Below are 14,130 nucleotides of genomic sequence, written 5' to 3'. Positions count from 1 at the left end.
TTAAATAAGTTGTTTTTAAGCGCCGCTCTCGCTGTCCTCGGGTTAAGCCGCCGCTGAATCGCATTAGAAATGGTTGTAGTTTAGTAGAAGAGGAAATGAAGGCGCAGGGCCACCGGACCCTCAGAGCCACAGCGAGTGCTCATATACACATCACAGGAGGAGCCGGTTCATATCACGCCAAGAACAGCTCACTACCGCTCAGAAGTTTGTTTTTAATGAAAGTCGTCTCTTCTGCACTTTTACATCTACACTGCTCTCATTTGAGGAAAAATAGGGTTAAAGGCACCTTTGATATTATTTTCCTCTAAACCACTAGATGACACACAAACGTGGCGTAGCACTTTCCAAAACATCCGCTTTTCAGGATGCAGGTGTATATTTGTCTGATCCTTGATGTCATCACACACAGCAGCGCAAAGCTGATTCTGTGCTTACTTGATCTAATATTTTACGTTTGTTAAATGTTGTTGATTTAAGTAGCAAATGAGAATTGATCAAATTAATGCATATATTTTGAGACAAATGCATATATTTTATGATTTTCAGTTTTGTTTAAGATAATTAAAGCAACAGTTTTTAAATAACGAAATGATATGTAGAAGTATGGTATTTGGGGTAAAAAGCGCCCCTGCTGTTGGAGCTAAAGGCACAGTAATTAACATGATAATTAATAGATGGCTGACTTCTCCATTTGTTGACATGACATGGTTAGTTTCAGATGGTAAATATCATTTACATTTACATTTATTCATTTAGCTGAGGCTTTTATCCAAAGCGACTTACAATTGCTATATATGTCAGAGGTCGCACGCCTCTGGAGCAACTAGGGGTTAAGTGTCTTGCTCAGGGACACATTGGTGTCTCACAGTGGATTCGAACCCGGGTCTCTCACACCAAAGGCATGTGTCTTATCCACTGCGCCATCACCACCCCCCATATCATATATTATGTTGGGTGTCCATATTAGAGATAATCACCATGTGTAGAATGACACCATCATATTTAAAAACATGATATTAATCATATCATATAATAAAATATCATTTGTTGTTACTACTGTAAATATTTAATTATTATTGGATTGCCTTCAATGCTTGTAATTTATAGAGAATGGGAAACTATGCCACTGCACACAGCATTCTGGGTAGTCGCTGCCATGTTTAGGGACACACTAAGTAGCGTACAATGACAACAAATGCAAATCACCAGAGGAAACAAATGGCTGTATTTGTGTTCATATTTTGAAGAGCTGCTTGCATTTGACTAATATTTCAGTCAATTATCTCAGTCGTGTGGCCAGGACACCACACATAAACAACATGATACACACTCACAGAAATCAGATGGTTTCGTACCACACACAGGACCACATTGCTTTCTCTTTTGCAGTTTTGAATAACTAGGTGGCATTGATATATCTGCCAGACAAAATAACCCCTATAGCTTGATCTCAGCCAGCTGATCATGTATTTCAGTGGTTCTCAATAACAGTCCTCTGCATGTTTCTCTAGTCACTTCAGACGTTTAGTGAAAATCACAGGATATCCCGCCATGATTCCAGCTCAAATCAGCTCTGGAATTAATTATATTGTGAAAGTACTACACCAAATAAGTTTTACTGGACTTAAATGGAGCAAATACAATTTCTCACAAAGACTTGCTGAACAATGAATCAACGGCTGCTTTATGAACACGGAGAGTGATTCATAAATACATAAACAAAGCAAGTGTTCTCCATTTTAATGTGTTTTTAACGGATTAATATCAATTTTAACATCTACCTCCACTATTACCCAGTCTCTACTGTAGTGTCCGTGTCCCAAAGTCCCAGAATGCCGTGCGTTGCTGACATCATGTTCCCATTCTCTGTTTCTGTGATGCGCAGCTGTATTTCCAGCATCATTACTGCAGTCTTCAGTGTCACATGATCTTCAGAAATCATAATAATATACTGATTTACTGCTCAACAAACATTTCTGATTATCATCAATGTTGAAAACAGTTGAGCTGCACAGGATTCACAGATGAATAGAAAGTTCAGAAGAACAGCATTTATTTGAAATAGAAATCTTGATAGTTCACTTTTGATCAATTTAATGCATCCTTGATGAGTAAAAGTAGCAATTTCTCAGACAAAAATAACTTTTCAATGGTAGTGTAAACAAAATGTTTATTATTTTAATAATCCCATCTTAATTCCTGTTTTTGTAGCTTGGTAACCAATTGATTCCTGTCATGAATTGAGTGTAAAAACAGGTTTGCATTATTAAACCACCGAGTTCAAAACAGTGCAAACTATTCTGAAACAGCTACAGTACATCAGTTTGATTCCAGATCAATGTCTCAAGTTATACACACATACACTGTGGCAAACAAAGCCTCTGTAATATTGCTTGATCCTCCTCTCATCTAGTTGAGTTCTGGTGCAGGTGTATGTTTGCATCACTCTTTGCTCTCACATGTAAATATCATCACGTACTCCTGATAGCCATGCAGATATATTGAGTAGTTAAAGCAAAGTCAGAAACACACACTCTATATACACGATGACTGATTAATGATGCTGATATTTTACATACACAGGATATAAACTGGTTTAAGTCCCTGTGTATGTGTTTGTTTCAGAAGAGGATGAAGCGCAGCATGGGGAGGCATCACGCTCCTGATGTGGTCAAAGCATATTACCAGAGGTAAGAAACAGCCCTACACACATCACACTCATGTGTTCCTGAAGTACATTTAGAAGAGTTTAACACTGACCTGGCAATGATCAGACAGCAGAATCCAGAGCGTAATGACCTCCAGCTGATCCTACTCCTGAATACAGCGTATACACACAATACATCAAACCAGTAATGCCAATTAATCCATGAACCAGCTGACAATGAAACAAAGCGTCTCCTTTGTTGCTGTGTGTGTGCCTTCCTGTGTTTTTCAAATACATATAAAAAGCATGTACTGTCCTTGTTTATTATGACTATTTTTGACATTAGTGCAGTGAAAAAAAGTAAATTAAAGTGTGTGAGTAATGTATTGCTCAAACATACCAATCCGGAGCTTCTTTTCTGTGTAGCTCAGAGCTGGTGGGTCAGAGTTGTCCTGTCATAAACTCTGGTGTGGCCATTGAACCATATCTTCAGTTATAGTTTATATTTCTGGTTTTTTTCATTGAAATGTAAACAAAAAGATTAAATTATTATTATTTTGTAAGTTCTTTTTTGTTTTCTTATTTTATTTTAATATAATATAATGAGATATAATGCAGAATTAACTTTCGGTCCACGACCCTCAATCAGGTTTGGTTTTTGTCTTCGTATTGTGTCTCTGCTTGTTCTGAGCATTCACCAGATGCATTCTGGGATGCTTTAAACACTGATGATGCTTCTCCTTCACTATCTGCTACAACTCATTCATTTAGATGTATTTATAATTTAGATATGTATGTATATATATTGTATGTGTGTATGTCCATATTTATTTGATTTTTTTAAATTATTTTTTTTGCTAATAATAATTTGCGTAATTGAAGCGGAAGGGTTTTAAGGTCATGGACACCTGTTGGAGATGCAGAAAGATCAGTTATAAAAATAAAGCTCAGGTGGGACGCTGCTGTTTGTTATTCTCCCAAAATCCAAATCAGATGAAAGCAGATGATCTCTTGACAAACACGCTCGTATCTGAAGGAAAGCTGCGTTACGCTGCTTGTTAGCTCTTATTGTGATGTGAGTGTGGCGGATCTGTGAGGGCTTTGTGGTTTGAGGTTAATGATGGGCCTCGTCTGGTTTGGGTTTTGGAGCCGTAGAGGCTGAATCCATCAGGGAAACTGACATGTCCTGACTTGTTGTCCTCTCTTCTCATTTGTTGTTCTTTGTGGTAATGAAGGTACCGCAGCGAAGCCAAGACTCGTCCTACGGCCCCGCTTCTGCTGGAGCTCGCCAACCAGGTACTGAAATACACGCTTTATTATTCTCCAGCACAAACATAATTAACCCAGAAGATTCAAAGATTCATTGGGAGTTTTCCCAGTCTGTTAGTACTTATAAAAATTGGGCTAATGGTTCGGCCTATTAACCAATGATTTGGTGCAATTATCCTTCATGGGAAAATAGTTCAGTGTCATTATCATAAGTGACATTTCTAAATGCGTCTGCGCTCTATTATTGACACAGAGGTCAGTGGTTAATATCTTTATTCAGGTGTGCTGTTTACATGTTGAAGCTCTCTCTTACTTCAGAAGCTTCATTAAGTGTTGGAGTGATTCCTGTGTCGGTGGTGGATCTGAGGGTGTGTGGGATTGTGCGGGTGAGTCTGAATTACAGTGAGAGGAGTCCACACGACTCTCTCATTACGGGCTGATCTCCTGTCATCATCAGAGAGCAGCGTTTACTCACACTGATCTCATGAGAAATAATGATACAGCCTCCATTCATTACTGCAGGAACCATGAAACCTATCTTCTCCCAAATGCATGCTTTGAAATGATCATATCGTGAGATTTTGATATGGTTAAATCCTTATAGTTATGTCTGTGATGATCATATCCCTATAGCTGTTTGTGAATGGGCTGAACTGACGTACAGTTTGTTGTTGAAGGATCTGAACGCTCTTCCTCATAAGTGTCTCATGACTCAGTTTAATGCGCTACTTCACATTTACGCTGTGCTCTCATGGCGCTCCGCTCGCCGCTAATTGCTACAGTCATAGCGCTTTATGGCACAATATATATCGCCAACTGAGCTACACCATAAAAACTGATGAGAATTCGAGCCCATTGCTCGTCTGAGATCTGACACACAAACTCCCGTGAATCCAGTCCAGGGTCAGTTATTTAACCTGATTAAAGAGTGATGAATGTGATTGGAGCGTCATAAACGTTACTCACATGTTTCAGACGAGAGATCCGCTCATGATTAATTTGAAAACGATGAGGATGAGCACCTGAATGAGGCGGGGAACCTCACGCAGACGTCATTATTCAGTGTCAGCTCTGGAGCGTTCACGCCGTCTAATAATGACTTCTGTTTCTGTTCAGCTGCTGTAGTGAGTCAGACCTCACAGCACTCATTAAACACCATCAACAGTCAGTCTACCTGTGGGTTACTTTAAACTTAAAGCAGTAGTTCAGTCACAAGTGAAAAGGTGCTCACCATCAGGTCATCCGAGATCAGGATGAGTTTGTTTGTTCATCAGGTTTGTATAAATGTGTCTCTGCATCAGTGTCTCAGCAATGGATGCTCTGCAGTGAATGGGTGCCGTCAGAATGAGAGTCCAAACAGCTGATAAAAACATCACAATAATCCACACCACTCCAGTCCATCAGGTAACATCTGGAGAAGAACAAAGCTGAAACAAATCCAGCATTAAGATGTTTTTAACTAAAATATGAGTCCATAATCCATAATAACTCTTCCTCCAGTGAAAAAGTGTTCTGGTCTGAATCAGGAGAGAAATCTGCACAGATCAAGCAGCGTTTACAAGACAAAACAGATCTAAACAGATATGTGGCTGGATTTTGATGAGAGACGACAGGAGATGCACTTTAGGAAGGAAGTATTATTAAATAATATCTTTCAAATTAAAATTTGATTTATATCAGCTGTTATGATGTTAAAATATGTGACACACAAAACTGATGTGCTTTTTAAAATGACTAATGATAGTTCTCGCTGTTATTTGTTTGTAACTACAGTGAATTGAATGTAAACTCATTCCATTAATTTCAAATGATGGCGTTGTTGGATGCATTCGAGCAGATGAAGGCGTCTGAGTGTGTGCTGAAGCAGGTCGATCGATTACACATTGAGTACTGATGATCAGTGAATGCAGGTGTGTGTGTGTGTGTGTCTCTGTCAGGTGGACCTGTCTCCGGCTCTCCTGGCCCGTCTGATCGTGGAGTGTTTTCTGGAGGAGCGCGAGGCTTCAGTCCGTGAGTAGAGGTGTTTATTTCCTAATGAGAGACAGCATTACCTGCGGCACATGAGGGGCAATTAAGTGTCCTGCAGGCCACCCGCCACTTAACTGCTGTGTTATTTATAGCCCTCCATTTATTCTGGGTCTCTTCTCCTGCTCACTCTCACTGCATCAGACACACACCCTGCAGAGCATTTATCTGTGCTGATCAATGGTGAGAGCTGATCGGTTATTTCATCTCATATTTATTGCCATTTTCTGTTCTTGCTTAACTCCAGCATTCAGAAGCTTTTTGTGACGTTATTTTGAGCTCTGTTTCAGACACACACTGTTTCTTGTATAAACACAACTAATCCGTTTAATTGGCTTGATCTCTCCTCACTGTAACATGATTTTTAGCATTTGCAAGTAAAACGAAGATTATTGGATTATGTCTTAAAAGAAAATACCAATTCATTTTTTTTATTTTATTTTTTTACTTTGCTTTAATAAAACAAGTATTATTGGAGATCTTTATACAAGAAAAGACTCTTTAAAATTTCATTTTTAATTCAGTGTGTTACCTTTAGTGAAATTTACTAGCAATTTCTGAGTGAAAACTGCTTCAAAGTAAAATCCTACACCAAATTTATGACAGTGCTCATTATTATTATTATTATTATTATTATTATTATTCCTTGTTCAAACAGGAGACTTTTATCTATAGTGGGAAATAAGAGTCATCCAATTTTTATAATGTACATACTGTTGTGATGCATACATTTATTTGTAGCATACTAATTTTATTTTATATTTTCATATTTAGTTTAATTTTGACAATATATATTGGTCATTTATCAGTTAATTTCCAAAACATAAAAAGTGATCTTATTGGTATCATGCAGAATGTCATTATTGGTTCATCAGTATCCAGCATTGCATGTACAGGAGAAAATATATCTTTATATGTATCAGTGTGTGTGGAGTAGTGTGTCTTTGAGCACCAATATAGACATTTTAGCCAATATCAATATTTGATGATTATTGTTGTGATTGCCAAAATAATAGGCTAGTCATTTGTGTGCAAATTGAGCAAATTAGATATTTCTTTATTGCACATTTCCAACAAACTATCTAGCAATCAAAAGATTATTTTGTTTAAAATCAGAAATATTGATTTCATAAATTAATGCTAATGCAAACAAATTAAAAATCAAGAACAAGCTTGCATTAATAGGCGCAATAAATTCAGTGCCATTTAAAGATAATTACTGCTGTGTTATGGTTGATGGCCAAAACAATAAATCTGAACTGTTTTGTCTCTTAATGCTTCCAGACTTTATAATGCACTGGAGTAAAGATGGAGACCTCAGCTTTGCTCCTGAAAGATACACTAGTGTGTGTGTGTGTGTGTGTGCGTGTGTGTGTGTGTGGTCAGTGTGTTTCTGTAGTTTTTAGCAGCTGGATTTCAGTAGAAGTGGAGGACGCTTGTCCTTTGAGCATTCAGTGAATACAGACCCACATAGCGTCCGCCATCTTCCTATCTACACACACACACACACACACACACAGTGCGTCAGAGACACGTTTGCTGGATTTAATCAACAGAGAGATTCCAGTGCATGCATGCACTCGTATGTCAAAGTCAAGCGTGTGATTGCTTTGGAGCGCTGTTATCCACCGCTTGTCAAAGCACTCCTGCCGTGTGTAGAACAAGGCAATACTGTGTGACGTAGCCCACCCTCAGTCTGCTGGAAACTCATTATAAATCACAAGACTTCACTGACCTGATGCTGTGGCAAACACACAGCCGGATCTGTTTAGTTATGGCGTATCATCATTCTGATGAAGCCGATTGAAGCTCTAACACTGTACAGCACCACACACTCTGTCGACAATTCTTCATTACTTTATTTTAGGGAGATTTAGGGAGACTATCCGATAATATTTCAATCTGTCAGACTTGTTAGTGTTGATTCATTAAGTATAATGAGCTTCTGGACAAACTTTGTGTGAAGTGTCTTCCAACTACTGTGCACTAACATTTATGCACTTGTTTTTAATGCACATGCACATACATGTTATTATGTTGTACTTGCATTTAAAAATACCTGCAATCTGTAATTAAGTTCTGTAGTTACACCTATGATTACACCTACACATACCTCTTAACCCACCCTTAAACCAACCCATACCACTAAACATGTCCATAAACTCACCCATATCCAACCTTAATAGCAGTGCTTGTGCAGAATAAATACATTGTACTTATCATTTATGCAAGTACATAGTAGTTAAAAATATATCCCAATATAAATGGTGACCAAGTTTCTAACCCTAGCAAAAAAAGTGATATATTTAAAATGCATTTATTTCATACTAAGTACAGTTCAAATCTATTAAGTTCAAGTTGAAGTTGAGCTTTATTGTCATTCTGCTACATGTGGGGACATACAGTGGAACAAAATGTCGTTTCTCGCAGGACCACGGTGCTACATAAATACAGACATACAACAATGAAGTAAAAAACACTATAAACCTATACACAACTAACTTACTGACAGATTTAGCTATAAGTATACTATATATAAGTATTAACCCTATACAAACTAAAAGAATAAAGGATAAAAAATACAAACTATACGAATGCTTCACAAATACTGTACATGTGCAAAGAGAGACATTTTGAGTCAAGCAGCTGGTTGGGGAACAGTGCAGGATGATTTGTAGTGCATGAGGATGTAAACATACATATATTGCTGAGTCTTTTGTGGGATTGTGTACACGCAGCAGTGTGTGTAAAGTGTCTAGTGCACATAGAGGAGAGTGTGTTACTACAGATGGTTTGTACAGGCCCACTCACCTGTGTGTAGCACACTTCCAATTGCACAAAAAAGTTCCATACAGTTTTTCTTTGGTGTGGTAAGTGTTTGGGGTGGGGGGTGGTCCATGTTTCAGGAGGTAGGGGTTTGCATGGGGTTACAGAGGGGGGCGGGTGATTTGAGTTCAGGGCTCTCACAGCCTGGGGGAAAAAGCTGTTGAGCAGTCTGGCGGAGCGGGCTCTGATGCTCCGGTACCGTCTTCCTGATGGTAGGAGCTGGAAGAGACTGTGGGAGGGATGGGTGGAGTCCTTCACGATGCTGTTGGTTTTGCTGAAGCATCGTGTAAGGAAGATGTCCAGGATGGAGGGGAGAGGGGCACCGATGATCTTTGCAGCTGTGTTCACTGTCCGCTGGAGGGTCTTGCGGTCAGCAGCACTGCAGTTCCCGTACCAGACAGTGATGCAGCTGGTCAGCACACTCTCAATGGTGCCTCTGTAGAATGTGGTGAGGATGGGTGGAGGGAGACTTGCTCTTTTCAGCTGTTGTGCCTTTTTGGAGAGTGACATGGTGTTGGTGGTCCAGGTGAGATCCTCTGTGATGTGCACCCCCAGGAATTTAGTGCTGCTGATTCTCTCCACAGTCGAGCTGTCGGTGGTCAGTGGGGGGTGTTGAAGATATCTGTTAGGACATCTGTCAGCTGTGCAGCACAGTCTCTCAGAACACGGCAGGTATGTTGTCAGGACCCGCAGCCTTGCGTGGGTTAATCCTAGATAGGGTCTTCCTTACATCGGCTGGAGACAGACAGAGCGCCCGGTCGGTGGGAGGTGTGGGCAGTTTTTGTGCAGGTGTGTCATTCTGCATTTCAAACCGTGAATAAAAGTGGTTGAGTGCATCGGGGAGGGATGTGTCATCATCACAGGCCTGTGGCGGGGGCTTGTAGTCAGAGATGGTCTGAATGGCTTACCACAGGCTCCGTGTGTCTCTGCTGTCTGTGAAGTGATTGTTGATTTTTTTTGAGCATATGACCGTTTCGCATTTGATGCCACAGGACAGATTGGCTCTTGCTGTTTTGAGGGCTGCTTTATCTCCTGATCTGAATGCTTCATCTCTGGTCTTTAGCAGCCCACGAACCTCTGCTGTCATCCATGGCTTCTGGTTTGCACGTGTGGTGATGGTCTTGGTGACTGTCACATCATCAGTGCACTTTTTGATGTAAGCAGTCCCAGTTTCAGTGTACTCATGCAGGTCTGTGTGGTTGTTGTAGGTGGCTGCCTCTTTAAACATGTTCCAGTCTGTGAGGTGGCATTGTCTGGCCATACGGTGATCTGCTTTTGAACTGGTTTGGCGAGTTTGAGTTTGGTCTATATGCTGGGATTAGCATAACAGTGATGTGGTCTGAGTACCTGAGGTGGGGGCGGGGTACAGCCTTGTAAGAGTTCTTTACTGTTGTGTAAACAAAGTCCAGTGTGTTGTTTCCCCTTGTTGCAAAGTTCACATGTTGGTAGAACTTTGGCAAAACTGTCTTTAAGTTTGCGTGGTTGAAGTCACCGGCTATGATGAAAAAGCCGTCGGGGTTATTTGTTTGTTGTTCACTGATGGCGCTGTACAGTTCACGAAGCGCGTCCTTAGCGTTTGCACACGGGGGTATGTAGACCGCGACAATACCAATGACCGTGAACTCCCGCGGCAGATAGAACGGTCGACACTTCACAACCATAAACTCCACCAGCGATGAACAGTGTTTTGATAATACCACAGCATTGTTACACCAGTCTTTGTTGATATACACACACAAGCCACCTCCGCGGGTCTTACCAGACAGTGATGAATCTATATCCGCTCGGTAGCTGGTTAGCCCGTGCTGCTGAATGGCGGAGTCCAGGATGTTGTCGTTTAGCCATGTTTCGGTGAAAACAAACACACAACAATCCCTTGCCTCATGCTGTGTAGACCGACTGAGTTGAATTAAGCCCAGTTTGTTTTCCAGAGAGCGAATGTTTGAGAGCATGAGTGTTGGAAGAGCCGGTCTTGTGGGGTTGGCTCTTAGCCTAGCTCGTATACCTCCGGGCTTACCGCGCTTCCGTCCTCTCTCACACCGCTTGCGACGCTGCCTTGTGCGGGTAGCATCAGTAGGCGAGGCCGCGGTCTCGAGGTCCAGCTCCAGCAGTAAACAAAGGCCTCATAGCTTCTCAGTAGCCGCCGGCGAGAGTTGTTGCTCATACGCGTTGCCGATATCCAAAAGGCTTTGCCGATCATATGTGATTTGGATTGATTTACAGAGTTAGCGGTAATTTTACACTATTTGGAGACCAACAGACGACATTAAAATACATAAAAGCACCGTCTTTGGGACCCGGAGCAGCCGCTGCATCTGATCGCGCCGCCATCTTGAGTCTAACAGGTTTTTTTTAAAGATTTACTGACATAATCTTTAGTTGGACTTTAGTACTATACTTCCACGCAATTAAAGTGCATTAAGAACAAAATTAGTTAGCAGACTTTAAGGTATACCAGTTTAGTATACCAGAAATAAATATTTTTAGTAAGTACATAAATATGCACATGTATTTGTAGCATACTTATCATGAAATATATATTTCAAATACATTTTAGTACACTTATTTTTCACTATAGGGAAGAAACACTGATATCTGCATTACAGTGATTTACAAGAAAAACTCCACTTTAGTCCACTTTAGACATTCTACTAAATATAAGTAACTTTGCAACTACATGTCAACTAATTCTCATTAATTTGCAACTACATGTCTACTAACTCTCAGTGTACATTGTTAGGTTAGGTTTAGGGTTAGTAGAATAAGTTGACATATACTTGCAAAATTTCTCATAGTCAGTATGGTGTGTTCATCAAAATAAAGTGTTAGAAGATATTAAGCAGACCGTCTACTAATACTATAATAACTGCTAGTTGATATGTAGTTAAGTTACTTACTGTTAGTAGAATGTCTAAAGTTTATCGAAATAAACTGTTATTTTGAAAAACGTTTTACTGCAATCATACAAGAGGAGAGATTGAAATCACATTATTGAGTCAGTCAAACTATGCTCAACCTCGTCACACCAGCCAGAGTTAACCAGTAAAGCATCGTTATCCTGAAGTGGGTCATCTCAAGTCAAACTAGTTAGTCAGAGAAATGTGGAAGCTGTTACAGACTCAGTCTTCTCAACCCAATTACATGACAGGCCAAAATCAGGATAAAATCAAAGACCATATTAATGAATGTAATGTTTCTTGTTAGTTATGTTAGCAGAAATCTCACAAAGGTAGAATTTCTGCACACATTCTGAAAACAAAGATGCCAGTGATGCACAGTTCATCTACTTCTGGCTTCAGCGTAAAAAATAAATAATACAAAAAAATAGAGAATTTACATTTGGTTTTGTAGTCATTCATTAGATTTGAGGGACACATGCGCAGTGAGCAGCTTTTGACTGTGTAACAAGGACACCTTAAAATAAAATGTAACCGAATTATAGCGTAATTATACATTTAAGTACTGAGTAATATTAATTAACTACATGTACTTACTATATGGTTAGGGTTTAGCTTAGGGTTACGTGCATGTAATTATGCATCATTTATTGTTATTATAATAGCAAGTACATGTAACGTGTAACAAGGACACCTTAAAATATAGTGTTACTTATAATTCTATATTTATCTAAATATATTGTCCACAGTGTTATTTTAGTACCACTGAGATACTATTATAGTTTTATTAATATTTGACATTATATTTTTATATATATTTTTTCCCCTTTTCATTGTAATTTTAGTTAATAGTTTTGATAATGTTGTGTTTGGTCAGTTTTATTAGTTTTTATTCATTTTTATTTCATTTTTAGCTATTTTAGTACATCGATGTAAAATAAAGGAGAAATGTTACTTTGACATCTAGCTGATTATTATATATATATTTATTATTATTATTATATATGTATTTAGTTAGCATTTAATTTTTAGTAACAAATGTTTTATGGTTTTAGTTTTAGTTAGCTGTAATAATCCATAACTGAGAATTGCAGTGTCCATATCAGACAACAATTCAGAATGATAAACATGTTTTGTTGGTGGTTTAAAATGTGTGATGATACACTGCAAGGGGGGGAACTGTAGTTTTTACAAAATAATTTTGGCAGCTGAAGTTGCCAGAATAATTTTGTATAAATATACAGAAAAACTGTACAAACATTTATGGGCAAAAAAAGGGTAATTTTTACAGTATAAAACTGTAAATTACAAACAAGACAATTTGAATGTAAACCAGTAAATCCAACAGCACACACTGCTATTAAAGTCTGTTTTGTACCTTTAACATATACTGAAAAACACCATAATAATGCAGGTGGTATAAGAGAAAGCCACATGAAGAATCAAAGCTCATCACAAGTAGCTTCACCACAAGCAGAAGTATAGACTAATATATAGAAGCTGCACAGAGTCATTCATGCAAACACTAAACACCATCATGGTAACACACACGATACTTAAATAATGCAGTAAACTTTCATTAAATAACAGATGTAACATAAAGCCCAAATGTACATAACTGATAGCAAAAACTGTTAAAAAAACATGAATATTTAAACAAAATGTGTCAAATGTTCAAATGTGTCACGCAGGGAATTCTGGGAATATCAGTTTACAGATTTTGACAGTAAATTAAACATTGATTTGTTCTTTTTTTTACTTCTAAAAACGGTACAATTACATTTACATTACATTTAGTCATTTAGCAGACACTTTTATCCAAAGTGACTTACAAATGAGGACAATGGAAGCAAACAAAACCAATATAATATGCAAGTGCTATAACAAGTCAGTTAGCTTAACGCAGTACATGTTGCAAGGTTTTTTAATTATATAATAAAAAGAAAACGGATAGAATAGAAAAATAGAGCAAGCTGGTGTTAGAGACCTTTTTGCTTTTGTTAATTGTATAATAAATAAAAAGAAAAGGAATAGATAGAAAAATTATAGAGAAGCATGAATAGAGTGCAAGTCTAAAAAGGGCATGTTTTTTTTTTTTTAATTCACAATTAACAGCATTTTACTGTAAAATTACATGAAATGTCTGGTTAGATCTTTTACAGTTTTTCCCTATATATAGTACGGGAACTTACTCTTAACATATTAACAGGTTTTTTTTAAAGTTTTTTTTCGTAGCGTTTTTACTAAATTTTACAATTAAAATTGCACTTGTACATTGTGTTTAGAAAATGAGCTGAATATATGTAATTAAAGGACAATGCTTTTATTGGTTCAGTTCTTATAGTGTGAGAGGAATTGATCATCTTCGGTCTGAGGTGTTTTCTGTTCTCTGTAGTGTTAGCATCACATGACCGCACTAGCCCAGCTCCGATTCTAATGGAAGTGACGTGTATTTTGACACGCCAT

The 14,130-nt window shown here is 38.4% G+C and overlaps 1 protein-coding gene across 13 annotated transcripts in view; it reads left to right on the top strand.

Moving 5' to 3' along the window:
- The window catches only part of LOC306886327 (CDAN1-interacting nuclease 1), a 96,990-nt gene that overhangs the window by 25,428 nt on the left and 57,432 nt on the right, over positions 1–14,130 (top strand). For all 13 annotated transcript variants that reach the window (XM_079443362.1, XM_079443351.1, XM_079443360.1 and 10 more), the window contains 3 exons: positions 2,626–2,690; positions 3,883–3,943; positions 5,854–5,926. In XM_079443362.1, coding sequence (XP_079299488.1) covers positions 2,626–2,690; positions 3,883–3,943; positions 5,854–5,926 — 199 coding nt within the window. The remainder of the gene's footprint in view (positions 1–2,625; positions 2,691–3,882; positions 3,944–5,853; positions 5,927–14,130) is intronic.

This window comes from Barbus barbus, assembly GCF_936440315.1.
Source record: "Barbus barbus genome assembly, chromosome: 20".
Classification (NCBI taxonomy): Eukaryota; Metazoa; Chordata; class Actinopteri; order Cypriniformes; family Cyprinidae; genus Barbus; species Barbus barbus.
The sequence above is the reverse complement of the archived record's forward strand: the minus strand, read 5'-3'. Positions and strand labels throughout refer to the sequence as shown.